Source organism: Oncorhynchus clarkii, chromosome 14, assembly GCF_045791955.1.
Source record: "Oncorhynchus clarkii lewisi isolate Uvic-CL-2024 chromosome 14, UVic_Ocla_1.0, whole genome shotgun sequence".
In the NCBI taxonomy this organism is placed as follows: Eukaryota; Metazoa; Chordata; class Actinopteri; order Salmoniformes; family Salmonidae; genus Oncorhynchus; species Oncorhynchus clarkii.
The window spans coordinates 13,381,083-13,407,703 of NC_092160.1; the positions used below are offsets into that span (position 1 = coordinate 13,381,083).

The 26,621-nt window shown below is 41.4% G+C and overlaps 1 protein-coding gene across 2 annotated transcripts in view; it reads right to left on the bottom strand.

Annotated features, from left to right (window-relative positions):
* The window catches only part of LOC139366312 (phospholipid-transporting ATPase ABCA1-like), a 40,571-nt gene extending 15,967 nt beyond the window's left edge, over positions 1–24,604 (bottom strand). The window contains exons 1-9 of one of the 2 annotated variants that reach the window (XM_071103658.1): positions 24,460–24,539; positions 23,117–23,180; positions 20,139–20,249; positions 18,459–18,552; positions 15,946–16,087; positions 15,607–15,725; positions 9,362–9,483; positions 5,531–5,728; positions 1,184–1,273 (exon numbers count right to left, since the gene is read on the bottom strand). In XM_071103658.1, the coding sequence (XP_070959759.1) occupies positions 1,184–1,273; positions 5,531–5,728; positions 9,362–9,483; positions 15,607–15,725; positions 15,946–16,087; positions 18,459–18,552; positions 20,139–20,204 (831 nt within the window). In that variant the 5' untranslated portion in view covers positions 20,205–20,249; positions 23,117–23,180; positions 24,460–24,539. Of the gene's footprint in view, positions 1–1,183; positions 1,274–5,530; positions 5,729–9,361; positions 9,484–15,606; positions 15,726–15,945; positions 16,088–18,458; positions 18,553–20,138; positions 20,250–23,116; positions 23,181–24,459 lie in introns of both variants that reach the window. The other variant, XM_071103657.1, reaches the window with a different exon arrangement.
* Between the last annotated feature and the right edge of the window lie 2,017 nt (positions 24,605–26,621).

Consider the following 26,621-nt stretch of genomic DNA (forward strand, 5'->3'; position numbering starts at 1 on the left):
CTTCTCTCTTTGTTCAGCTGTTCCCAGTTATCTATCTCCTGAGGAAATCTAGGCTCAGAGACACTTGATACCAATACAGTTACTGCCAAGTTACTTATAAGGCCGTTTTCTATTGCTGTGGAGGACAGTATAACTGACAAAGCAAGAAAATAGCAAGAACACAACGAGAAGAGATATTCGCAATATAAGAGATATCCTCAACATATGTGTCAGGCCTACAGTACTTGACTTCATTGAAAGAGGTGAATGCCTCCATCCTCTTCTGTTCTCATATCTTTCACAGGAGGAAACTGTGATTATCATCACATTAGAACATTGGCCAACAGTTGTCCTCGACATTAAGCTGTTGCTCAAACGTCTAGGGACCAACTGCCTCTCCAATTGACTTTCTAGCTACATGTATTAGCAATCCAAACAAATTGGGTCAGGTTATCAGGCAACAAACAAAATACTGCAGGGAGTTGAGGGGGACAGCACAATGCCACGTGCTGTTTTTAAGCCAACCTCTCCTCCTGTATGCTGTGAAACTTCAAATAAGACTAGATGAAAGGTTGGGGTGGGGTGAGAAATATGTGGTGGCCATTTTGTAATGATGGGGAGAAAAAAACTGCTGTACACTGAGTGTACAAAACTTTAGGAACACCTTCCTAATTTTGAGTTGCACCCCATTCTTGATTCTTGACACACGGGAAACTGAGTGAAAAACCCAGCAGCATTGCAGTTCTTGACACAAACCGGTGCACCTGGCACCTAATACCATACTCCATTCAAATGCACTTAAAAAGTGTGTCTTGCTCATTCGCCCTCTGAGCGGCACACATACAAAATCCATATCTCAATTGTCTCAAGGCTTAAAAATCCTTCTTCAACCTGTCTCCTCCCCTTCATCTACACTGATTGAAGCGGATTTAACAAGTGACATCAATAAGGAATCATAGCTTGGAAAGCAGGTGTTCCTAATGTTTTGTTCACTCAGTGTACATCTAAGGGCCTTTTCTGTCTGTGGTCCAGCCAACAGCAAACTGTTGATCTTAGGCAGGAGTGTTCGTTAAGACAGCGATAAAAAGAAACATGGTTATAAACAAGAAATGTACTGGCCAATCATAATGGGGGAGGGGGGGCAACAGAAAATCTTATAGTTTTCATCATGTAATAAACTGCAGTGATGACAGTGATTGTCTACCTCCAAGGCCAGGGAGCCCAGGCTCTCCAGGAGTTTGTCTGTAGCCTTGGCCACCTGCTGGACGGCTTCAGGGTCAGTCCTCACATCTTTCTGTGGAGGGAAGAAGTGTCAATTCACAGACACATAGAAAAGAAGAACAGTGACTGTTGTTTTCAACTTTGAATTATTACACTCATATAGCAGTAAATACAGACTGAAAACTCTTGTTTTTCTTAAAACTGCATTGTTGGTTAAGGACTTGTAAGTAAGCATTTCACAGTAAGGTCTACCTACACCTGTTGTATTCGGCGCATGTGACAAATAAAATTTGATATCTATACAATAATATTAAACGGGTGAAAGTAACAACAATAACATAAGAGTAAACTTTTTTTTATCAATAATGTCCTGCAGTTTTAAAGCATTTTTAATTTGCAATGAGCAGAAATATTACATTTAAAAATATATATATTTTTTTTAACCTTTATTTATTAGTGACCCATTCAGTTAGGGATTGGTGACCCATTAGTTAGACTTTGGTTTGTTTTGACTGTGGGTGTTCCTGCCTGTCACTGCGATTCGGTCAGTGGGGTAGCCAGTCTCTGAATTGACATTTTAGGAGGCTGGCAGCGAGGTCAGTGCAGTCTTTCATGATACTGGGGTAAGGACAGGGTCTGAAGTGCCTCAGTATAACTGGAGTATCCTCCTAAGATGGTGCGGCACGCTCTTTTCTGAATAATCTCCAGGTCATCAGGATAAGCCTGGGTCAGTGAGCTGTGCCAAGCAGAAGCAGCATACTCCAGGGTGTGGCATGTGTAGCCAGTGTAAATGCTCACCAGGTAATCCTGTGGCACATGGAACCTTTTAAAGCGGTTGGAGGATACAACATTTTCTGTTGCTCTTGGTTACCATAGTAACAACCTGCTCACCCCATTGTAAGTCCTTCTGTAACTTTACCTCTAAAATCTTCACACCATCACACATTTTGAAATCCTGACCCTCGATCCGGAGAGAGCATGGGACAGGTGGATTTCTTGTGAAGGTCACCGTGCACTTGGCAGGGTTCAGTAACATTTTGCTTGCATGAACCCACGGGTCCACGTTGTTCAGGGCTGTTGTGGTGTGCTGATGTTTCCTATTGTCCACGTGTTGACCAGATATATTGTCAACATATTTCCACCTGCTGTCGACATCCAGGGCTGCACTGTCTATGACCGGAAGGAAGATGAGAGGACCCAGAGGAGTTCCCGTTGGCTCCTACCAGTCTGAGAGGCTGTCTTGGAAGTGTACCTGTTGTTTGCGGATGGGCATAAAACTGCAGAGCCATGCTGTGAGGGCAGGTCTGACACCCAGTTGGATTAGGCGTTCAATGGGGATGGTGTGGTCGATTTTGTCAAAGGCCTTGGAGAAGTCAGTTGTGATTAGGGCTGTTACTTCGACCGTATTACCGCCACACTAGCTGTCACGTGGTGACTGCAGTCAAATTCCAGATGATCATTTAGTCACGGTAACTAGGCTTCTCCAAAACTGGGCTCTGATGCTGCTGATGGTCATTAGTAGCCTACCAAACTTGCTAACTGCCAGTCGCTAATGGCCTGGTACTCAGTGATCTATTGTCCCGCGAATCACTCTGACATCAATGTAAATGCAATCGAAAATCACATCAAACACTTCATGAGGGCCTATGAGCTCATGTTGCGCAACATTTCTATAGGCTATGAAATTGCTTGAGAAAACTGAGTTCTGATAGCCTTTATTAAAAAGAGGATCCCATCAGATTTCTATAGGCTAGGCCTACTATATTTATTTATCAGCTTTCCTAATATTAAGCACATTGCTTTGCTTTACAACAGGAGTAGCCTACCTGGCAAGAAAGAAACCCCTTTTCCGAAAGGTGCATGATAATGGTCCATTCTAAATCAAAACTAATTCCACACATATATTATTTAGTATATGTAAAGACAACATTAAATTAAGAATAGTCTGATGAGTGACAATATTATCCCTTGTGAACGATATATTATCAATTGTGAATGATGCCCAGCGTGTGCAGAAAGGTAAGAAACAGACTTTTTTTGCGTCTTTAAAAAAAATCATAGTCATAGTAGATCTTTACGTTATATTAATGTTTGTATCACAATTGAAGTGGCCAAATAACTCCAAAAGGTTAGCCCACAGTCCGAGAACCCTGGGAACACGGTTAGAGAGCACATAACCTACAGAGCCTTTGTGAAACATGTGTTCTTAGGAGCCCAGTCATTGTGCAATCGTATGTGAAAACAGAGTCGACTGGCCACTGTTTAAAAGAGGATCCCAGCTTTCTTGTGCTGCTATGTTTACTGCTAAATTCTGAAGCACATGAATCTGCTTTAGAACCTGGCAGACATAGGAGGTGCCTGCAGTTTCAAGCTTGGGGAAGCAAATTGTCACCATAAAAATGCACTTTCATAATAAAGCATTCCATGCATCTTCACATTTGCAGATACTGTAGGCCTAAATAGTGAATATGCGCAGTTAGGATATTGCCAATCAGATAGGCTATACTGTTGTTCATTCGATTAGGCAGAGATTTTTGATAACTAAACGAAAGATTCGTCTTTTCATCGTCTTCTATTTACAACAATAACCATTTGCTTTCCAAACTATGTATTCCTGCGTTTGTATTTTGAAATATTTGCGATATGCCTGGCTTGACCTCTCTACCTTCCACAGAAGTCGCAACTCAACAATAATCTGCCCAAAATGTGCCTTTCCACAATTTAAAAGCTACATGATCTTCTGGCCAAATCATGCTTTAGTAGCCTATTTTGTATAATTGTATTTATTTCTGTAGAGACAGCAGTAGGCTAATTAGGCTATATAATTGTGTTAATTTAATTCAGTTTACTTTAGGAAAAGCTTAGCTGCCTATGCTTGCATATTAAAAATGTATCCTCAAAACATTTAGTCTAACGTTTGTTTCACAACTAAAGTTGCATAAATAACTCTAAATTAAGCATATAGGAGGACCGTTTGGGGAAAATATGCTTTCTATTTTATTCAGTTATGTTCAATTGTATACTTCATATTATAAAATTTAATTAAATAATGCCACGAGCAAATCTTGTCTGCTAAATTAACTAGTGTAGCCCACAGCCATACGGCATAGCCAGATCAAGGCCTAACATAAGAACAATTCAGAATATGCTACTCTGTTCTTCTGAAATAGACTACATTTTCATCATATATATTGTTTTAGACCTGTCTAAAATAAACAATGGATTTATTGTGATAATGTAGCCTATATTAAATATATTTATTTAACCTCTTAAAATGTAGATGTTTCATAGGTCTGCATCAGTGGCTTATCGGCTATGCGTGGAAGCAAGGAGATGCTAAACGTGTTTATGTTAATTAACAGTCAATTACTGGTTGCCGGTTTCAATACCCAAGCTGGCAAGGTGAAAAATCTGTCAATGTGCCCTTGAGCAAGGCACTTAACCCTAATTTGCTCCAGGGGCGCCAAACTACTATGGCTGGACCCTGTAAAACAACACATTTCACTACAACTTTCCAGAGTGAGACAATAAAAACAATGTTTCGATTTCGATTTAATAGCACCCTATATGCCCTAAGGTCTTGTTTAACATGTCTTGTTCCCTAAAGGCTACAAAAATAAGAACCAAAAGAGGGACACAAACACACTGTTTCTTGTATAAAACTATCATCAGAATAAGGAAACTGACCCTTGGTGGCATGTCAGAATGGGGACAGGGGTCAGAGAAGAACATGTTGCCCTTGACTCCTTAATGTTTATCATTGTGGGCAGTCAAACTGTACCTGACTGACAAGGTGATACAATCAGCAGCACTTTTATAGATAGAAATCACACTAACTTCTATGTCTGGTTTCTAGGAACCTTGTTTTCCATCTATAAACGTTACAAAATATGCCGTTGACGTGCAATTTCTGCCTTTTTGAATTCAATTCATGATCTAATCGATGGGCAAAATGACCATATTGCAAGGATGTTAATGATAGAATTCCCTGACACTGGTGCTAAGGTGTGGAATTGGAAGTGACCGTTATAAAACTTTGATTCAGAGAGAAGTGATACTAATAAATGACTACCAATTTAAGATTGAGGGGCCAAAATCCTATCTTTGATGGCAGTTAGTTTTGAAACATATCACCAGGCTACAACTAGAGGTAGGTCGACAGGGACAAGCAACAACATGCCTCCATCTACACTTATCACTTTCTTTCTGATCTTCTGCTTTCCCCCCTACACTTTGTTTCTCGACACTGTGCATGTCAGTGATTAAGTCACCTGGGTTTGGTCTTTAATGGAGAAAAACAATAATGCGCCTAGTGCCCATTTGTTCTCACCCGTATGGGTTTGAGGAAGTCCAGGTTGTGGAGGAAGTGGCTTTCTGCCTGGTTGAGCCAGGAGCCTGGGGACACGCAGAGCATCTTCTGGACCAGACTGGACACCTTGCTGTCTGTGATGGTCACAAAGTCCTCTACTCTGGTGCCGTTGCTGCTGCACAAGTCCCTCAGGTGGACACCAAAGCCTTTGACCAGCACCTGGAGATGGAGAAAGGTCAGTGTGTAATGTAGCAATGACCCAGTATTTCATCAGAGTCGAGAAGAACGTCTAGTATTGAACATTCTCCAGGTTACATTACTAGTCCAGAGGGGTATCCCTGCTTCATCACATTAATAGCTAGCATTTCATAACGAGTAGACATGGTGACAGCGGACACACTTGTTTAATGCCTCTTGACAATTCAAAACTCTGTGATTGTGCCGCTATTTACTATTTTACACATGGGGTTGCTATATATTACTTTTACCCATTTTAAAAGAGAATTACCGACATGTAAAAAAAATCCAGGTAAAAATTTATAAAATCCAATCTTACTTTATCAAAGGACAGTTCATAATACGCTGTAAATACCAGGCCTGGCTTTTTAGATGTTTCATGTTGTTCTATTATTTCTAATAGTTGTCGTATATTATCTCCAATGTAACATCCATGTAAAAAACCTCTGATCAGGATGAACAATACTGGTAAAACCTTTTTAATTCTGAGTGCTATGCATTTCGCTAGTACTGACTGACGAATAGACTGACGAGTTTCAGAAGAAAGTTCTTTGTTTCTGGCCATTTTGAGCCTGTAATCAAACCCACAAATGCTGATGCTCCAGATACTCAACTAATCTAAAGGCCAGTTTTATTGCTTCTTTAATAAGCACAATAGTTTTCAGCTGTGCTAACATAATTGAAAAAGGTTTTTTAATGATCAATTAGCCTTTAAAAATGATAAACTTGGATTAGCTAACACAATGTGCCATTGGAACACAGGACTGATGGTTGCTGATAATGGGCCTCTGTACGCCTATGTAGATATTCCATAAAAAAATCTCATCAAAAAGAGGTTTTTAGAAATGTATTAAAAATAAAAAACAGATACCTTATTTACATAAGTATTCAGACCCTTTGCCATGAGACTCGAAATTGAGCTCAGGTGCATCCTGTTTACATTTATCATCCTGGAGATGTTTCTACAACGTGATAGGAGTCCACCTGTGGTAAATTCAATTGATTGGACATGATTTGGAAAGGCACACACCTGTCTATATAAATAAGGTTCCAAAGTTGACAGTGCATGTCAGAGCAAAAACCAAGCCATGAGATCAAAGGAATTTTCTGTAGAGCTCCGAGACAGGATTGTGTTGAGGCACAGATCTGGGTACCAAAACATTTCTTCAGAATTGAACATCCCCATGAACACAGTGGCCTCCACCATTCTTAAATGGAAGAACCACCAAGACTCTTCCTAGAGCTGGACGCCTGGCCAAACAGAGCAATCGGGGGAGAAGGGCCTTGGTCAGGGAGGTGACCAAGAACCCGATGGTCACCCTGACAGAGCTCCAGAGTTCCTCTGTGGATATGGGAGAACCTTCCAGAAGGACAACCATCTCTGTAGCACTCCACCTATCACGCCTTTATGGTAGAGCGGCCAAATGGAAGCCACTTCTCAGTTAAAAGGCACATGACAGCCCGCTTGGAGTTTGCCAAAAGGCACCTAAAGGACTCTCAGACCATGAGAAACAAGATTCTCCAAATATCCACTATTTCTAATGTGTCCATAATATTTGTGATTTCCTTAATTAAGGGCACGGTGATGATAGTTTGTAGAGTGATTTCCTTTACGGTCCAATGAGGTACGTAACACTGTGTCTCCCACCATAATGATTTGATCGTTTGTTGCCTGTAATTTAAATAGATTGGTATAAATATTTTCAAAAATGTATGGATCATCCTGATTTGGACCATATAGATTAATGAGACATCTGTTTTTCATCCACTCTCATGTACAAAAGGATCCACCTTCCTCGCAAATCATTCCTGACTATTTGCAAATTCAGATGAACATTTTTTTTTTTTAAGGCAAGGCAAGAACAAATTCTTATTTTCAATGACGGCCTAGGAACAGTGGGTAAACTGCCTGTTCAGGGGCAGAACGCCAGATTTGTACCTTGTCAGCTCGGGGATTTGAACTTGCGGCCTTCCGGTTACTAGTCCAATGCTCTAACCACTAGGCTACCCTGCCGCCCCACACCTTTTGAGTTCTTTTGTCCATGACAGAAAATTATTTTACTACCCCTTATGGCAGTAACTTTCTAGGCACTTTATAGGCACCTTTTTCCAAGTAACTTCATCTAAGGATGTAGAGTGAGTTTCCTGTAAACAGTATATGTTATATTCCTTTTCTTTTAGCCACGTAAAGACTGATCTTTTTTTATAATCTGCTAAACCATTACAATTATAACTGGCTATACCCATCTATATCCTATTCTCAGTCTAAATTGACCATAATCAGTGCCTATAAAGTTACTGCCATAAGAGGTATTATGACAGTCAAAATGAGAGATTTCAAATGTCTGATGTTTAGAATTCAAGAAACAGGTTCTAGCAATATTTGTTTTATTCCCTTGCCTGTTTGCCTGTACGCCAATGCCACAGATGTTAGAAAATGTAGTCAAGATATTATGTGTGTAGTAAATCTGAGTAGGTTGATGTGTGTGATAATGGATGTGATTTAGTGAGTGTGTATGATGTCTGGATAAGAGTAATACTATAATGTGTGATGTCCAAATAAATAATAACCCAGACAAGTTGTATGGTTGAGTGTCTATGTGTGTAACATGAAGTGAGTATCGCCTTAATATTCAGAATGATAATTGTAATCCCATAATCGCATCATCACCATCATAGAATTTCCATAGCAATTGATGTTTCACATGATTATGAAAGAGACCTTGCATTGCTCTAGAGACGGCTTCACTACAGTACAAATGTATCCCGTACAATATGTTATTATTCCCTAACTTCCCTGTTCTGATATCTTCCCATTGCTTGTTGTTAACATATATAAACATGGGACCTGATCTGCTGGGAGGCTAGGAGGGAAATAATGGACAACATGGGACCTGATCTGCTGGGAGGCTAGGAGGGAAATAATGGACAACATGGGACCTAATCTGCTGGGAGGCTAGGAGGGAAATAATGGACAACATGGGACCTGATCTGCTGGGAGGCTAAGAGGGAAATAATGGACAACATGGGACCTGATCTGCTGGGAGGCTAGGAGGGAAATAATGGACAACATGGGACCTGATCTGCTGAGAGGCTAAGAGGGAAATAATGGACAACATGGGACCTGATCTGCTGAGAGGCTAAGAGGGAAATAATGGACAACATGGGACCTGATCTGCTGGGAGGCTAGGAGGGAAATAATGGACAACATGGGACCTGATCTGCTGGGAGGCTAGGAGGGAAATAATGGACAACATGGGACCTGATCTGCTGAGAGGCTAAGAGGGAAATAATGGACAACATGGACCTGATCTGCTGGGAGGCTAGGAGGGAAATAATGGGCCATGGGCATGTTGAAGAACTACTACACTGCTTTTCATGGTGTCCAGGATGTGGAGAACTGATCCTAGTAATATGCCTCATAATATTCCTCATGGGGTGGCAGGTAGCCAGAAGGATGCTGGTTCAAATCCCAGAGCCAAATAGGTGAAAAATCTGTTGAGCAAGGTACCTAGCCCTAACTGCTCCTGTAAATTGATCTGAATAAGAGCATCTGCTAAATGACTCAAATGTATATGCCATAGAACTTTGGAAAGGTGGTATTTTTCCTCTTACCTTTTCCAAGTTCACGTCGGCCTCAATGATCTGGCGCACGGCGTGTTCGGAGAAGGAAGCGTTTCGCAGGAGGAAAGTGGACAGGGTCTCATTGTTGTGGAGGAAATCCTTCAGCTTGAATCCTGTGGGAAACAAACACAACAACTTGTTCAAACCAGCTCTCTCCTATACCCTGACATTACTAGATGTGTGTACGGAATTGTCTTATTTTAGTAGACTTATTTAGCAAATGTTGGTTGTTCCTTCTGACAAAGCATACTATTTTCCATAGTCGTGGGTACTGCATTAGCTTTCAACCTCATTAAATGTTGTCATGGAGCATGTGCTTGCTTGCTAGTTACTCAGGTGACCAACTCGAAAACGCTTGGCGCAGGAGTTTAGGATTATTTGGATACGTTTTTTTGTTGTCTTTTAAAGTTCAAAAGAATGTTTGGAAATGAATAAAACATCCCAGAAAAGGTTGGGTCTATATCAGAGGTTGGAAAGAAGTGCCAGAATACACCATTTCCATCATTATGTTATCTAAAATAATCAACCGTTGACATAGACCTGTGGAGAAGGAAGTGACACACCTCACACCTTCAGCCACAGGGTAATTCCACGGTCACCGAATTACGCTGAGACTCCGGTTTTTCACTTTCAAATGTGTGCCAAACAAAAAACATTTTCAAAGCTTAACAAACCATACAACGCAACATATTCTGTGTAAATTGTTCAAAGTTGTCCTTGTGCATAGAGTTATATGGTTTGTTAAACTTTTAAATCCATGGCTTGTGTTTGATATACATTTATACATTTTAGAGTCTCAGCGTTACTCCGTTACCATGGAATTTCCCCAAAGTAACGCTCCGCTAGCACATACACACTGAAAAACACTGGATCATACACAAACTGTCTGCAAATTGTCTGCTAACTGCCCCTCCCCCATCTCTCATTGGCTACTTCCCTCAACTCCTGGGCCCTTTCAAAGAACAAAAGCTGGAAGTGAGTCCTGTCACTAGTACTGGTAGCAGTGGGGGGTTAGGGGGACAAAAGGACAGTAGGTGGCAGATTCCTGGAACATTAGCTAGACGACCCGTTTGAAGACAGACGAGGTGAGGGGGTGGGGGTCAAATTGGGTCTCAGAAAATCTGGAGCCTTTGCAAAAGCTGACAGACTCCATTTTGTTTTACTGTCTAGAACCCCTGTAAATCATTAGAAACGATTGTCAAAAGGAGTTACAAATTAGCAACAAATTTTACGCCAATGAACCATGAACATGCGTTAGAATTTAGTGACAGACAATTTAATCAATATTTGTCCACTGGTTACAGTACATTAAGAATCCACCACGCCCCCCAAGGACACCTTTCAGCAAATCCACTTTGACAAATTCTTCAGTGTATTGACCGGCTTTGTGAATTCCTGTTTTGTCTCTGGAAGTAAGCCATTGGCTTGGTTTTTACATGACGGCCTGACAAAACATTGGTGGCCCTAGGTCTTATTCATGCTCCTTTTGTTAATTGTGAGACTAATCAATCTAGATATTTTCCACAGAATCAAGATGTAAAATGTGTGCTCTGAGAACACCAAAAAGATCAGACTTCCTGAAATACACTGGATCCAAAGCAATTTCAAAAGTCAATGCAAGATTATGCAAACTCACAAAAGCATTGTTTTGAGAAATTGAGACCTAACTATCTACTCTTTTAGATAGATGGCTCCATTATAAATACCATTTACAGTGCCAAATTCAATCAACTAAGCCATGGGTCCACAGTGAACCCAAAAAGTAAGACGTCATTGCCAAAAATAAATGATATTCAGATCAAATGTAAAAAAACATGACATGGAAAAATATCTGATTATTTTGTCCATGTGAAAGCTGTGGTAGTGAGGGCTTTGTGGAGAGCACAGTCCGGTCAAAGCTCTGTTCACAAACTCAATGATAACCAGTAGCATAAAAAGAGGGAAACACACAATACCTGGCAGAACCTTTCAAAGAGTCCACTTTGGTCATGCAAACACTTGCTGACATCAGATTTATTGTGGAATTTGCTTATTCAGCTTCAGATCTCTGTTAAAACTGTTCAACTATCTATCCTCCATTCTAACCACTTGACCCCAGTCGCACAAAGAAGCTGAAATGTTTACTGTACAAACTAACAACTAGATTCTAAGAACCCCCCTGGCCTCATCAGACAGGTTTTCAGAAAGGACTGATTAACGGATATCATCAACGTGGATTATCAGGAGTATCTTGATCAGACCCGTGGCTGTGCAAAAGTGCTTCATTGGCATATAGTCCATGCACTGTGAACTCAGGAGCCTGAACGTTATCAACAACCAATACTGAAGGGATGTTACATCATCACTGTTCATACTTCCACATAACCAAGCCATGTTGGTATGAGTCACATTTAAAATATCCCCCAGCCTAATCAAACTACACTGGCTTGGTTTATCAATATCATGCTTAGACTAGTAAATAGGACGGACTGAAGCACAAACTGATTAGCAAAATCAAATAAATGAATGGGAGTGTTTTAAAACAGGTGGCCACCATCATGAAAGCCATGTCATAAGAGAAAGACCTAGCATAACCGTTCATCTTTATTGCCACTCGCAAAGGCTCAAATCAGATATCACTGGATTACCTTCTTAAAGTCCTACTCCAGTCTACTTTTCAGCTCATATATCACATGATTTACTTAACAAAAGGCACATCTTAATAGGTGGTCCAGGTGTCCTCATGACATGGCACAACTAGGGGGGTGGGCATTTCCTCTTTTGGTCTCTATTGCGTGGTGAGGAGTAGTCGTCTACTGTGATTGGAAGCGACTTCACCATTCATTTCCTTGATTCAGGTTCACCCAAACATCGTTTTAAGCTTTGTTTTTACTATTGGCAGTTACAGTTGATTTCGGGATTGTATATTGATTCGCTCTCCTTAAATATTTGTCATCTGATGTATTCGTTTAAGTCTCTGAATTGTTTAATCAAACTTTTTTTTAAATCCCAGAAATGTTCCATATGTACAAAAAGCGTATTTCTCTCAAATTTTGTGCACAAATTTGTCTACATTCCTGCTAGTGAGCATTTCTCCTTTGCCAAGATAATCCATCCACCTGACAGGTGTGGCATATCAAGCAGCTGATATCGATTTGCTGAGGAGTATTTCTGTCTGTAATAAAGTCCATTTGTGGGAAAAATGATTCTGATTGGCTGGGCCTGGCTTCCCAGTGGGTGGTGTCCAAGGCTGCACCCCTGCTCAGTCCTGTTAAATCCTCACGAGTGGCACAGCAGTCTAGGCACTGCTTGAGGCGTCACTATAAACCTGGGTTCGATCCCAGGTTCTCACACAACCGGCCGTGACCGGGAGTCACATCGGGCAGTGCATAATTGGCCCAGCGTTGTCCGGTTTAGGGCACCTGTAGACTGACTTCGGTTGTTAGTTGAACAGTGTTTCCTCCGACACATTGGTGCGGCTGGCTTCCGGGTTAAGTGGGTGGGTGTTAAGGAGCGCGGGTCATGTTTCGGAGGACACATGACTCTATCTTCGCCTCTCCCGAGCCTGTTGGGGAGTTGCAGCGATGAGACAAGATCATAGTTGAATATGAGGATATTGGGATTTTTTTTATTTTTTATAAAATAAAATACACACATACCCTTAAGTGTGTGTACATTACTATATTTATACAGTGCCTTGCGAAAGTATTCGGCCCCCTTGAACTTTGCGACCTTTTGCCACATTTCAGGCTTCAAACATAAATATATAAAACTGTATTTTTTTGTGAAGAATCAACAACAAGTGGGACACAATCATGAAGTGGAACAACATTTATTGGATATTTCAAACTTTTTTAACAAATCAAAAACTGAAAAATTGGGCTTGCAAAATTATTCAGCCCCTTTACTTTCAGTGCAGCAAACTCTCTCCAGAAGTTCAGTGAGGATCTCTGAATGATCCAATGTTGACCTAAATGACTAATGATGATAAATACAATCCACCTGTGTGTAATCAAGTCTCCGTACTGTTGTGAAGAAGTTTAAAGCCGGATTTGGATACAAAAAGATTTCCCAAGCTTTAAACATCCCAAGGAGCACTGTGCAAGCGATAATATTGAAATGGAAGGAGAATCAGACCGCTGCAAATCTACCAAGACCTGGCCGTCCCTCTAAACTTTCAGCTCATACAAGGAGAAGACTGATCAGAGATGCAGCCAAGAGGCCCATGATCACTCTGGATGAACTGCAGAGATCTACAGCTGAGGTGGGAGACTCTGTCCATAGGACAACAATCAATATTATCGCTTGCACAGTGCTCCTTGGGATGTTTAAAGCTTGGGAAATCTTTTTGTATCCAAATCCGGCTTTGAAATTCTTCACAACAGTATCTCGGACCTGCCTGGTGTGTTCCTTGTTCTTCATGATGCTCTCTACGCTTTTAACGGACCTCTGAGACTATCACAGTGCAGGCGCATTTATACGGAGACTTGATTACACACAGGTGGATTGTATTTATCATCATTAGTCATTTAGGTCAACATTGGATCATTCAGAGATCCTCACTGAACTTCTGGAGAGAGTTTGCTGCACTGAAAGTAAAGGTGCTGAATAATTTTGCACCCCCAATTTTTCAGTTTTTGATTTGTTAAAAAAGTTTGAAATATCCAATAAATGTCATTCCACTTCATGATTGTGTCCCACTGGTTGTTGATTCTTCACAAAAAAATACAGTTTTATATCTTTATGTTTGAAGCCTGAAATGTGGCAAAAGGTCGCAAAGTTCAAGGGGGCCGAATACTTTCGCAAGGCACTGTACATGGGATATTGTTTTTCAAAAGTAAAAGCTCAAAAATAGCTGGAGTATGTTTTTAACATCTGTTGTGCTCATTTGAGTGTTTTAGGAGTGCGGCACCTACACTTCGAGGCTTAACGTATATACCTAACTATCCAGGTCTCAGCGTATACCTAATTATCCAGGTCTCAGCGTATACCTAATTATCCAGGACTCGGCGTATACCTAACTATCCAGGACTCGGCGTATACCTAACTATCCAGGACTCGGCGTATACCTAATTACCCAGGACTCAGCGTATACCTATTATACTTCTGCAGACATTTTCTACCATCAGCCAAAGTGGATACACAGGCATGGCAAATACCTAATTCATTACAGTGGTGCTGTATTTGCCTTGAAATGTAAGTATTATCGGTATGTTGATATACTACTCCAATGAAAGGCTTATCCTTTTATAAAGTCCATTACCCAAGCTAATGTAATACAAGGTCACCTGACTAAGGTAGCACAGTCTTATTGTGTCTAATGCGAAACACACCATTAACCCAGCTCACAGTAAGTATGGAAGTACGTCAAATCTGTCCTATCTTGAATGGCATATGAGAATACCTTCAAGCCATGCGGCAGGCAGCCTAGTGGTTCGAGCGTTGGGCCAGTACCGGAAGTTTGCTGGATCGAATCCCCGAGCTGACAAGGTAAAAATCTGCCGATCTGCCCGAGCAAAGCAGTTGACCCAAAGTTCCCTGGGCGCCGAAGACATGGATGTCGATTAAGGCAGCCCCCCGCACCTCTCTGATTCAGAGGGGTTGGGTTAAATGCGGAAGACACATTTCAGTTGAATACATTCAGTTGGACAACTGACTAGGTATCCCCCTTTTGCCTTTTCCCAATGGCCTGCCACGACCTGTCAGTTGGGAGAGGCTCTGCCGGCTTTCATCCATCTACTGCCTCAAACCATCTCACATATCGCCACCACTGTCACTCTAAACACAGCATTGTCTAAGTGCTCATAAATAAAATGTCATTATAGAAGAAATCTGGGTGTGAAATTGAAGTGGTATAATATTAAATCAGTTTTAAAATGATAACTATCCATCCACAGCCATTCACAGGCACAGTAGGAGAATCCAGAAGGCAGGTTGGAACAGGACAAAAGGGGATGGGGGAGTCCCGCTGTGAGTCAGCACAGCGTAAGGGAATTAGTGTAAACCCTCTTTTTTCTGCCCAGACGTGGGCGTACAGTAACTCTCCGGGGCCCGCCCAACGGGGAGTAAAGTTCAGGGCAGACAGAGATGTACTATGTAGACCTGGAATGAGTCTTGATTCAGCTTCAGTGAAAATACTGTCTATTCTAGGCTTTGAGTTCATGAACATTCCGCTCAAATGAATAGGCCCCTGGTGTTTCTTGTGAATGTAGTAAATGTGTACAGTGAACAATGGTTTATATAGAGGTGACTCTTACCTTTGGTGTTGGCCTGTAGTGTCTTCAGGGCTTGGATGAGGCCTTTAAAGCCATCCAGATTCCGGTCATTCTGACTGTACAGCAGGATCTTCTTGGCATCGGAGAACAGACGAGAGATTCTGCAGACATCCACAGATTAACACAGAATAAAATTGAATCAGTTCAATTCAAGTTATAAACAGGATATTTACAGGAAACATTAAAGTGACCATTTTCTTTATTTGGAAACAATGATGTTATTAATCCAATGAAGCGGATGAATTATAAAATAAAGTGTATTCATGTTTTTATATTTAAAAACAAATCAGATACAGAGATGCAGCTTGGGGTGGGACTCACATGGACTCGTTGAAGTTGCCCACGACCCCGGGGGACTCTCCAGGAGTGGGGTTGCGGAAGCAGGGGTTGTTGGCGTTGCAGATGATGCCTTGGATCCAGGGCAGGGTGCCCGCCGAGGGCATGGCCTTGTTGGGGAAATGACCTGAGCGAGACACCGGGAGAGATACCATCAGTAACATCACTGTATAGTCGTCATAAGACACAAATTGTGGTGCTTGAACTTCAATCATTTATACAGCACATTCAAAACCACATCTCTGGTTGTATAGCAAAACACTTTTTGGGGGACGTTTTTGACATATTTAGTCTATCAATACACTATCTACAGAGAATGGACTGCAGAGAACACAGGGTAGTTCTAGTCACGTTGGATCTGATACTGAGACACTTAAATGGCCTCTATATCAACCCGACGGAACTACTTGAGGTGGTCTTTGAACATCACCTACAGAGTTTCAAAATTCTATTTTTGTCTACGCAAAAGACACCTAACTGATGTGTGTTCTCAGATTAACTTATCGGGCTGGTGGCGGATAAGCTAGCATCAGCGTAACCTCGTCTTGTCCCATCTTGAAGGCTTCACTGTAGCTACAGGCCTTATCAATGTGAGGGAGTGATTGCCTAAGTACAATGTACAACCTTTGTCCCCTCCTAAGGTGCCATCCCTCCCTCCCCGAGAGGCTTGCCTTTATTTGTGTGATGAGTTAAAAAAGTAGGCCCGCTATCAGTAAACCTGAGGCCTGCCAACTGGCCCATTACTAAGAAAAGCAGAGATAAGAGATAACCCCACATAGCCAATTGCTTAGCTGATTCAGGGCAGCCATATTGCCTTTCAGAGTGATCGTCATCGACGGCCTATAAAGATGATGAATTAATGAACTAGTGGGTGATAAATGTGAATCCTAAATGCAATTTAGCTAGGCAGTTTTCAAACTAGCACCACATGAATCTGAAATCATTTGAAATCTTCCAAACTAGCACCATATTCAACTCAAATGCTTTGAAATCTTCAAAAAGAGCAATGGGTATTTGGAGTCTTATTGCACGGTCACATTTTTTTCATGGTTAATATCCATCCCCAAAAGCAATAGGTTAGCCCTGTGCAAGGAAGACCATGTCTTTCCTATGGGGTGTAGGAGAAGTTACAACATGCCCAGACCCACGTGCTGTATGACTCACACCAAAAGTATCCCTGTGCCTGGTGCCTAACCAAGACTTTAGGAAGAACTGAAAGCAATTCACCCCTAATGCTTCTTCTTTCTGGCAGATGGACAAAGCGCAGGCTTCCGGGAATGAAAGAAAGCGGATATTCTGACGTAGACAAAGATTTCTCAGGAGATGCGTTCACCCCATTGATATAACAGTTATAACAGTTATTAGTAGCTATACGAATGCTTTGTCCTACACAACTGTATCCTGAAGCAGGTTTGTAGGCTATTACACAAAGTAGGATCAATAAGAATGCAAGTCCCATACAAAGAAACAATAGTTGCTTTAGCAAAGAGAAGGTAACCGGCAGCTTCATTGATCCTGTTCTGTGAACTGACCCCAGTGATATAATTAACTGAAGAATTCTCTAGCGTATCATTCCGGGGAAAACAGGCTTTGGTTCAGCAAGTGCATTTCCATTATATAAGCTTTTCCCATACCCGTGCCAAAGATAGTCTCCGAGGGCCTTGCGACTTTTATCAGCTTTCACATATAGAACCTTGATAATGAGATTAGAGCAGTAATAAAGGCATCGTAAACTCTAACCCCCCCCCCCATAAAGTCACTGATATGTCCACAGGCAATCTGAGCCACCTCACAAACGAACTGTCAAATCAAACAGAAAACAATCAAACTTATATTTGTACAGTTTTGACTAATCAAAGAGACATTTTGTTTTGACAAAAAAAAGCTCCAGTGATTAGTATTGGATCTATTGTGATGTTCGTATCGGAGGCTTCATGCAGGAGAAGTAAAGGGATACATGCCCAGTGGGAAGAAATCTTCTGTCAAGCTTTAGATAAAAACCCATTAACAGGGGTATATCTGCCATCCCATACCAGAAAATTGATTAGCAGGACAGAATATTCCCCATATAACAGTTAACGCATAAAACAACCAGCATACACACCCGATAAGGACCTATCATAAACAGTTCAACACGATTAGGCTGCTGTTGGACTGTGAAAATGTATGTCTTTTTTTTCTCCATAGTGGGTTTACTCGAGTGGCCAGCACGTAGCAGTTTCAGAATAAATGACTGTACATGGCATTGTAGCATACTAGTGCATGGTATTGCTAGCTTGTATACTGTAGCATCAATGGCTTGTATCTTTGGCAGTGTACAATATGTATACATGCGACAACATAGTTCTTCCACAGATTCCAAATACAAATGCCTCCGTGGCCACAACAACAGGAGTGGTTGAACAGCCATTTGGGGTGTGGGGTGGGGAATTTAGTTGAGTGTCTTGTGGAGAAGTGTCTGTGCGTAAACAATGACGAGGGGGGTGCATCATACTTACATTCATGTTGTTCGTATGGAGGGTAGTTCAGTCTCACTGATATCAAAATGAAGAAGATCAACAGGGGCCATACTATCTCAATCAGCAGTTGGAGCTAGAGAAGAAAACAAGAGAAGAAGGCCAGTTAGCATTTTTTATAAGGAGCGTGGCCCATGGTAACCATTACTACCCCCCCCCCCCCATTTATAACCATAAGCCTAGCTTGTCTGCTAATAGTCTGGAGCGCTTAAAAGCTGCCATTCAAAATGGCTCCCTCACTACACCATATAATAGGTCTGCATCAACGCTATACGCAGGCATGATGTAGCTGTCATAAGACAGTGTCTATTAGGACTGCATTCCTAATAGACGCAAAGTGATCAATACAACCAACCCCCACGTCAAAATAGCCAATGTTGCACACCCACATCCAGCAACAGTGAAGTCATCTCTGTTCAAGGGTTATCGGGTGCATGCTGATTGGATTAGGAGACGGAGAGAGATGCTACTCCAGCACACGTAAAGCCATCTAGAGGCAGGGTTCTTGCACAGGTGGGAGACAAAGCTGTAGTAGCAATTAAAGCTAACACTGCTAAGATAAAGCTCTGTCCCTTTGGGCATGTAGCATATTACTTTCCAGAAAAACTTTGTTTTTTGACTACTTGAATAAAGGAGCCTACGTCTCGCATCTAATACACCGTCAAATCTCCCTCCAGTTAAGAGAATTGCTTACAATAGTTATTGTAAAAATCAAATCAAATGTATTCTTCACATACAGTTTACAGCAGGTATAAAAGGTACAGTGAAATGCTTGTGTTAGTTCCCTCAACAATGCAGAACATTAATCAATAACAACAATGAAAGGAGTCAAGTCAAAAATAACAGGTAATAGAAGAGGTAGTATGCACAGTAATAATGGACTGGATTTACAAATATAAAGTGGGTAGTGGAATCAATGGTATATATTGGAACAGCAGCGTTGACTGTGTGTGTGAGTGTGTGTATATGAGTTCTCTGTGTGTGTGTGTTTATGGGTGTTTGTGTGTGTGTTTGTGCGTGTGTGTGTGTTTATGGGTGTTTGTGTGTTAGGGTTGGATGTGTGGGTTGTCAGTGCAAATAATTTATCCGGTGCAAATAGTCTCTAAGGTGCAGGTCTGTCCAGGGAGACGGCTAGCATAAGCTTTTCAGCAGTCTGATGGCCTGGTGGTAGAAGCTGTCTCGAAGCCTTTTGGGCCGGGACCCGATACTCTGATAGCGCTTGCCAGACAGTAACAGAGCGAACAGTTCGTGGCTCGGATGACTTGAGTCCTTGACAATCTTTCGGTCCTTCCTCAGACACCGGCTGGTGTAGATGTCCTGGAGGACAGGGAGATCGCCCCCAGTGATGTATTGGGCCTATCACAGTGCTGTTCTTACTCTTATAATAGGAGAACAGGACATGACCCCTCTTTGAAACTAAACAGCTATTGAACTATTGTGTAAAGTATGATTTGCTACAAAGAAAGAATTTAAAAACTGTAAACCTGGTATATGACAATAATAAAGTAAATACATTTGTTTGAAATACACTGTAAACATTATAACAGAAGAACATCATTATACATCCTCTTTTAAATTGTCCTATCAAACAAAGCCACGGCAAAAAGTTCCAATTCCTATTTCACCAATTCACACAATCTGATTTAAAGATGTTCTGCTTACCGTTTGCCTTCTCCTGTAGGTAAAGTTCTTCCACAACAACAAGCCCAGCTGAGTTGAGATGGACATCTCTACTCTGGACCTCTTCCACTCAAGCTTCCCTCCAGCTCCAAACTGAAATGACACACAGGCAGTGGTGACTGTGGGTAAAAAGTCCAGCCAGCCAGCACACAGCTCAAAGGTACAAGGTCAAGGGTCATTTGTCTAGTTGACAACATCTCTCCAATAGGTCCTCCTCACATGGGAACTTATTCTGCACTGTGTCCCCACTCAGTTCCCAAGCAGACTTTATGAGAGTGAGGATGGGTTGAGGGGACGTATTTACAGGTTATTAGTGGTTCTGTCAGTACAAATCGTGTGGTTCTGATGGTCCAGATTTGGAGTGTATATCTTTGCAGATGTTCCTTATATCTGGTCAGAATCCCTGATACAGGCCCTCCTCCACCCTCTGGGGTATGGATAATGATTATGTCTCCAGAGAAACCTAGATGCAAATAAAAGTCTTAAATATCAAATTACTCTAGGCAGAATTAGATGTTTTTGGTTTGGGTCAAAATGACCCATATTCATGCAGAAACACAAAACATGATTTAGATTTGTTTATGAAAAATGTAAAGTATTAAATAAACCACCTTGGGGGGTTATGACCAAAAATATGCCCCAAGATGACCTTATGACCCCAGTCAGAATCGGAGTTCCATCTCTCTCTGGACCCCTTTCCCATGAACTGTGTGACTGACTGACTCTGCTGCTAGCTAGGCATCTTGTTCGTTAGCTATAGCTGTGTAGCAACTTAGCCAACCAGGCACAGGTAGATAGATGGTTTAAAGCGGCTCTGGCTCCATGTTCATAACTAAAACTGATAGCTATTTGCTTTGTTGCGATGACAATACATTCACCTGGATATTAGCTAATTGCCAGGGTAGCTAGCTAATGAACTCCCCCGGAGTATAAACTAGAACATCTACGATCATGAAGCAGAGCCAGACAGAATTCCTGCCTAGGGATGAGAGCGCATCATTGCACCGGTTAACACTGAAGCATGCCTTTCCTCACATGCACAATTGTAAACAACATAAATACATCCAGGCGTTTGGCTGCACCATGTTTTACTGGACATATATGGCCCTAACTTCATAGACGAGGGATAAAACACTGGGTCACAGGGATGAGATTCGCGCAAAATGGATAACTGTTTATGTTGTCCAAGTGGCATGAATCGGAGTTTGCACAAAATGTATTTTGTTTGCATCGTAAACATGCATCATTCAGTTTTGACTGCTAGTGAGGCTCCTGGCTTTTCAGGATATTGAAATTACAAATCACAAGGGTTATTTGTCCTTATGGTTAAAAGGCATATGAAAACTCTGAAACTGGAAATAAGCTATTGAATGATCAGTGATAATCACCATTTGAAGCATGTAATTTAACTAAATATATTTACTTACATTAGGCTGCAATTGTTGTAGGCTAAGTGGGAATGAAACCGTCATGGTACAGAAGGAGAATGCGTTCCTATTTCTTACTTACTTTTTTCAAACTACATTGTAGGTTAAGGGCCCTATAAGTAAGCATTCCACAATAAGGTATACAATTTTATTTGGTCGGAGAGAATGAATTAATAAATAGATTGAATGAATGTTTATATTGAGGGAACTAATAAATAAAAAACCCAACTGAACGGATTAGTCTGGACATTTTTTTCACCCACCATGGCGCATTAGGGCTCCTGAGTGGCGCAGTGGTCCAAGGCACTGTATCTCAGTGCTAGAGGCCTCACTACAGACCCTGGTCCAATCCCGGGCTGTATCACAACCGGCAGTGATTGAGTCCCATAGGGCGCCGCCCAATTGGCCCAGCGTAGTTAGGGAAGGGTTTGGCCAGTGTAGGCCGTTGTTGTAAAATAAACATTTGTTCTTAACTGACTTGCCTTGTTAAATAAAGGTAAAATAATTGTTTTTTAAAGTGTCTCAGCATGAACCCAACAAATGGAGCATGGGTATAAGTGAATGAGTGAGTAGGCTACACAGAAATAAAGGACTCTAGTGCACAAAAGCCTGTTTTAGCATGTGCAGCACCAATGAGGACATTCAACATTTTGAAGAAGTCAACTGGGTGAGACTTCCTATGGGTTAAGGAAGGATCACATAATTCCTCCAGGTCACCAGGAGGGATCAGCCAATGAATTTTTCTTGTGAGAAAACATTCCATAACTGCAGGTGGCAGTAAATCATCAATCTTGTCTTTATACCTGTTCAAACACAATCTAGGTTGCAGTGTCGACCCGCCCTGTGCAACTGGGTCCTGGACTTCCTGTCGGGCCGCCCCCAGGTGGTGAAGGTAGGAAACAACATCTCCACTCCACTGATCCTCAACACTGGGGCCCCACAAGGGTGCGCTCTCAGCCCTCTCCTGTACTCCCTGTTCACCCACGACTGTATGGCCATGCACACCTCCAACTCAATCATCAAGTTTGCAGACAATACTACAGAGGTAGACTTGATTACCAACAACGACGAGACAGTGAGGGCCCTCCAAGTGTGGTGTCAGGAAAATAACCCTTCACTCAATGTCAGCAAAACAAAAGAGATGATCGTGGACTTCAAGAAACAGCAGAGGGAGCACCCCCCTATTCACGTCGACGGGACAGCAGTAGAGAAGGTGGAAAGTATTAAGTTCCTCGGAGTAGATATCACCGACAAACTGAAATGGTCCACGCACACAGACAGTGTGGAGGCTGAAAAAAATGGTATTGTCACTCGAAAACACTCACTAACTTTTACAGGTGCACAATTATGAGCATCCTGTCGGGCTGCATCACCGCCTGGTACGGCAACTACACCGCCCACAACCGCAGGGCTCTCCAGAGGGTGGTGCGGTCTGCACAACGCATCACCGGGGGCAAACTACATGCCCCCCAGGACACCTACAACACCCGATGTCACAGGAAGGCAAAAAAGATAATCAAGGACAATAACCACCTGAGCCACTACCTGTTCACCCTGCTTCCATCGAGAAGGCGGGGCCAGTACAGGTACATCAAAGCTGGGACAGAGAAATAGAAAAACAGATTCTATCTCAAGGCCATCAGATTGTTATACAGTCACCACCAGCACAGAGGTGGCTGCCTACCTACAGACTTGATACCATTGGCCATTTTAATGAATGGATCATTAGTCACTTTAATAATGCCACTTTAAGAATGTTTACATCTCACATGTATATACTGTATCCTTCACTATCTATTATTTTCTATCTCTTGCATTTTTGCCGCTCTGTCACTGCTCATCCATATATTTTATACTTATATATTCTCATCCCATTCCTTTAATAGATTGTGTGTATTAGGTTTTGTTGTGGAATTTGTTAGATATTACCTGTTAGATCCTGATGCACTGTCGGATCTAGAAGCATTTCACTACACTCACAATAACATCTGCTAGCCATGTGTATGTGACCAATAAAATGTGATTTAAGTGTGCACTATGTAACCTTTCAGTTTGTTTACCATAGAAGTAGTAGAAGAAGAAAATGTACTACTTTAAAATTGAGATGGACTCAATGACGTTGCCCATGCTTGCACAGACGCCATAACGGGAAATATACAATGTTGCATCCTCTATCTCTACCGTACGCTACTATCAGCTTCTCTACCGGTGTTTGGAGTGACAAGCTCAGTCTAGGCTATTGTCTCCCTGTCTTTTGTACTCACAAGAGCCAGGTGGGCTGTTTGTGTGATAACTCCCGCAGGTAATACGACAATATAAATTACTCAATAACATGTTATTTTGCTGGGCTTCACATTGACGTCCCTTACTGTAAATTAAAAACAAAGTAACTTGTTTCTAAGTTGTTTATTAACTTGTTTGGTGGCAAAATGTTGTAGAACAAGTACAGGGATAACTCTGCAAAGAATGTAATTGAATTGAAAATATGGGATCGTTTTTTTAAAGTCAGTTTATCACAATGGGTGAGAAGATTCGTGCCATGCGGTGTTCTCCGCATGCTTGGAAAAATCTAATATGAAGTCCTTTTCCTAAATGAGTAAATCACTGTTACATAACAATACATAATGTGGTTGTAAATGTGACGGAAGACTAGTCTACATCGTGTTTTATAATTAAGTACAACAAAAACTACAACGAACACATTTTTTGCTATAAAACAAAATATCTATAAGTGATGCGTTGTTGAAAAGAAAAATAGCAAAAGTTTGCCATATAACTCCGTTATATTTTCAGCTTTCTTTCTAGCAGATAGGACTACCATTAAAAGAAGAGAATAAACAAATGACAGACAATTAATCAGTGGAAAATCGAAATACCTTTTCCCAAAGGCACGAAATCAGACCCTTTCAGCATCAATTGTGTTTCCTCCTAAGCTAAACCACACTTCTTCACCACTTTTTGAAATATTTTTTATCCTGGCTTGTTATCCAGGCATGTGTGACCTGTACACAGAGGAGGAGAATCATCTGGATCTAGAAAAGCTTTTATATGGAGTGAACCTTGGCTACATCCGCTTGGAGAACTACAGGGGTTACTCTCGGTCATGGAGATGTTCCGTGATTAAATCCCCCTAGTGGAGCACATGTAGACTCGGGGCTACTCGCACTCCCCGACCTCCTTAACATCTGGAACTAATGATAATCGAAATAAAAACCATAGACCTACATGTATTTAAAGTAGTAAATATCCTTCCCGGGACTACATTTCGTTTGGGTAAACAGTTGGGTTATAGGCCTATACGCCATCGTCTTTCCACAAATTCTGTACATTTTAGTTTGACATTTTTGTCATTTAGCAGACCTTCTTATCCAGAGAGATTTACAGGAGCAATTAGGATTAATGAAGTGCCTTGTTCAAGGGCACATCGACAGCCAGCTCGGCTATTCGGTCACTGGCCCAATGCTCTTAACCGCAAAATGAACAATCACTGACGCTGAATATGTTTTTTTTCCATGGATTTAGATTAAACCCCATAATTTACTGTCAAAACATAATCTGGTCATGTTTACCTTTCATGAGATTCAACCATTAATTAGATACTTCCCCTGATTTCTTCCAATCATTTCCAGGTTACATGTATCAAATCAAATTGTATTGGTGAAATACACATATTTAGCAGATGTTATTGCAGGTGTAGCGAAAAGCTTGTGTTCCTAGCTCCAACAGTGTAGTAGTATCTAACAGTGCAGAAGTAGCTAAAACAATTCACAACAATACACACAAATCTAAAAGTAAACTAATGGAATTAAGCAATATATAAATATTATATAGAGCTATGTCAGAGTGTAATTGACTAAAATACAGTAGAATAGAATACAGTATATACATATGAGATGAGTAAAGCAGTATGTAAACATTATTTAAACATTATTAAAGTGACTAGTGTTCCATTATTAAAGTGGGCAGTGATTCCAAATCTATGTAAATAGGGCAGCAGCCTCTAAGGTGCAGGGTTGCATAACCGGGTGGAAGCCGGTTAGTGATGGCTATTTAACAGTCCGATGGCCTTGAGATAGAAGCTGTTTTTCATTCTCTCGGTCCCAGCTTTGATGCACCTGTACTGACCTCGCCTTCTGCATTATAGTTCGGTGAACAGGCAGTGGCTCGGGTGGTTGATGTCCTTGATGATTTCTTTGGCTTTCCTGTGACATCAAGTGCTTGTAGGTGTCCTGGAGGGCAGGTAGTTTGCCCACGGTGATGTGTTGGGCAGACCGCACCACCCTCTGGAGAGCCCTGTGGTTGCATGCGGTGCAGTTGCCGTACCAGATGGTGATAATGCCTGACAAGATGCTCTCAATTGTGCATCTGTAATAGTTTGTGAGGGTTTTAGGGACAAGCCAAATTTCTTCAGCCTCCTGTTGCACCTTCTTCACTACACTGTCTGTGAAATAGGCTGATGATTAATGACTCATCACTTGGGAAACAACAATGAGTTCAGCCGAGGGGGTGTTCTTTTTAAAAGACTGAAAACATTTCCCCAAAGCAATGTGACAATGACAAAAACACAAACACAAAGGTCAATTATGACCTTTTCATTCTGCCAATCTGAATGGGACTCTTAGCCGGTTAAAAGTTCAACTACTCAAAGCTCAATAACTTATCAACACAGTAGGATTTATAGCTGTAGGCAGAGCATATCCTCAGAATACCATCTCCAACACTCTAATCAGAAAAGGAACAGTTCAAAGTTTGCCAGACGTTTTCATACCTCAAGTGGTCTAAAGTCAAGCTGATGTCATCTCATTCTAGTCAATAGGAGAACTCTGCAGTGCAGGCCTCAGTCCCTAATTAATGTGAAAAATGGGAACAATGTATTAGTAATATTTGCAGAAGCCTAGTACTGGGAAATAACAGTAGAAAACATTTTATGGTATTAATCTGTTTTCATCAACCTGGCCAAGGCTTTCGACTCTGTCAATCACCTCATTCTTATCAACAGACTCAAAAGCTTTGGTTTCTCAAATGACTGCCTCGCTTG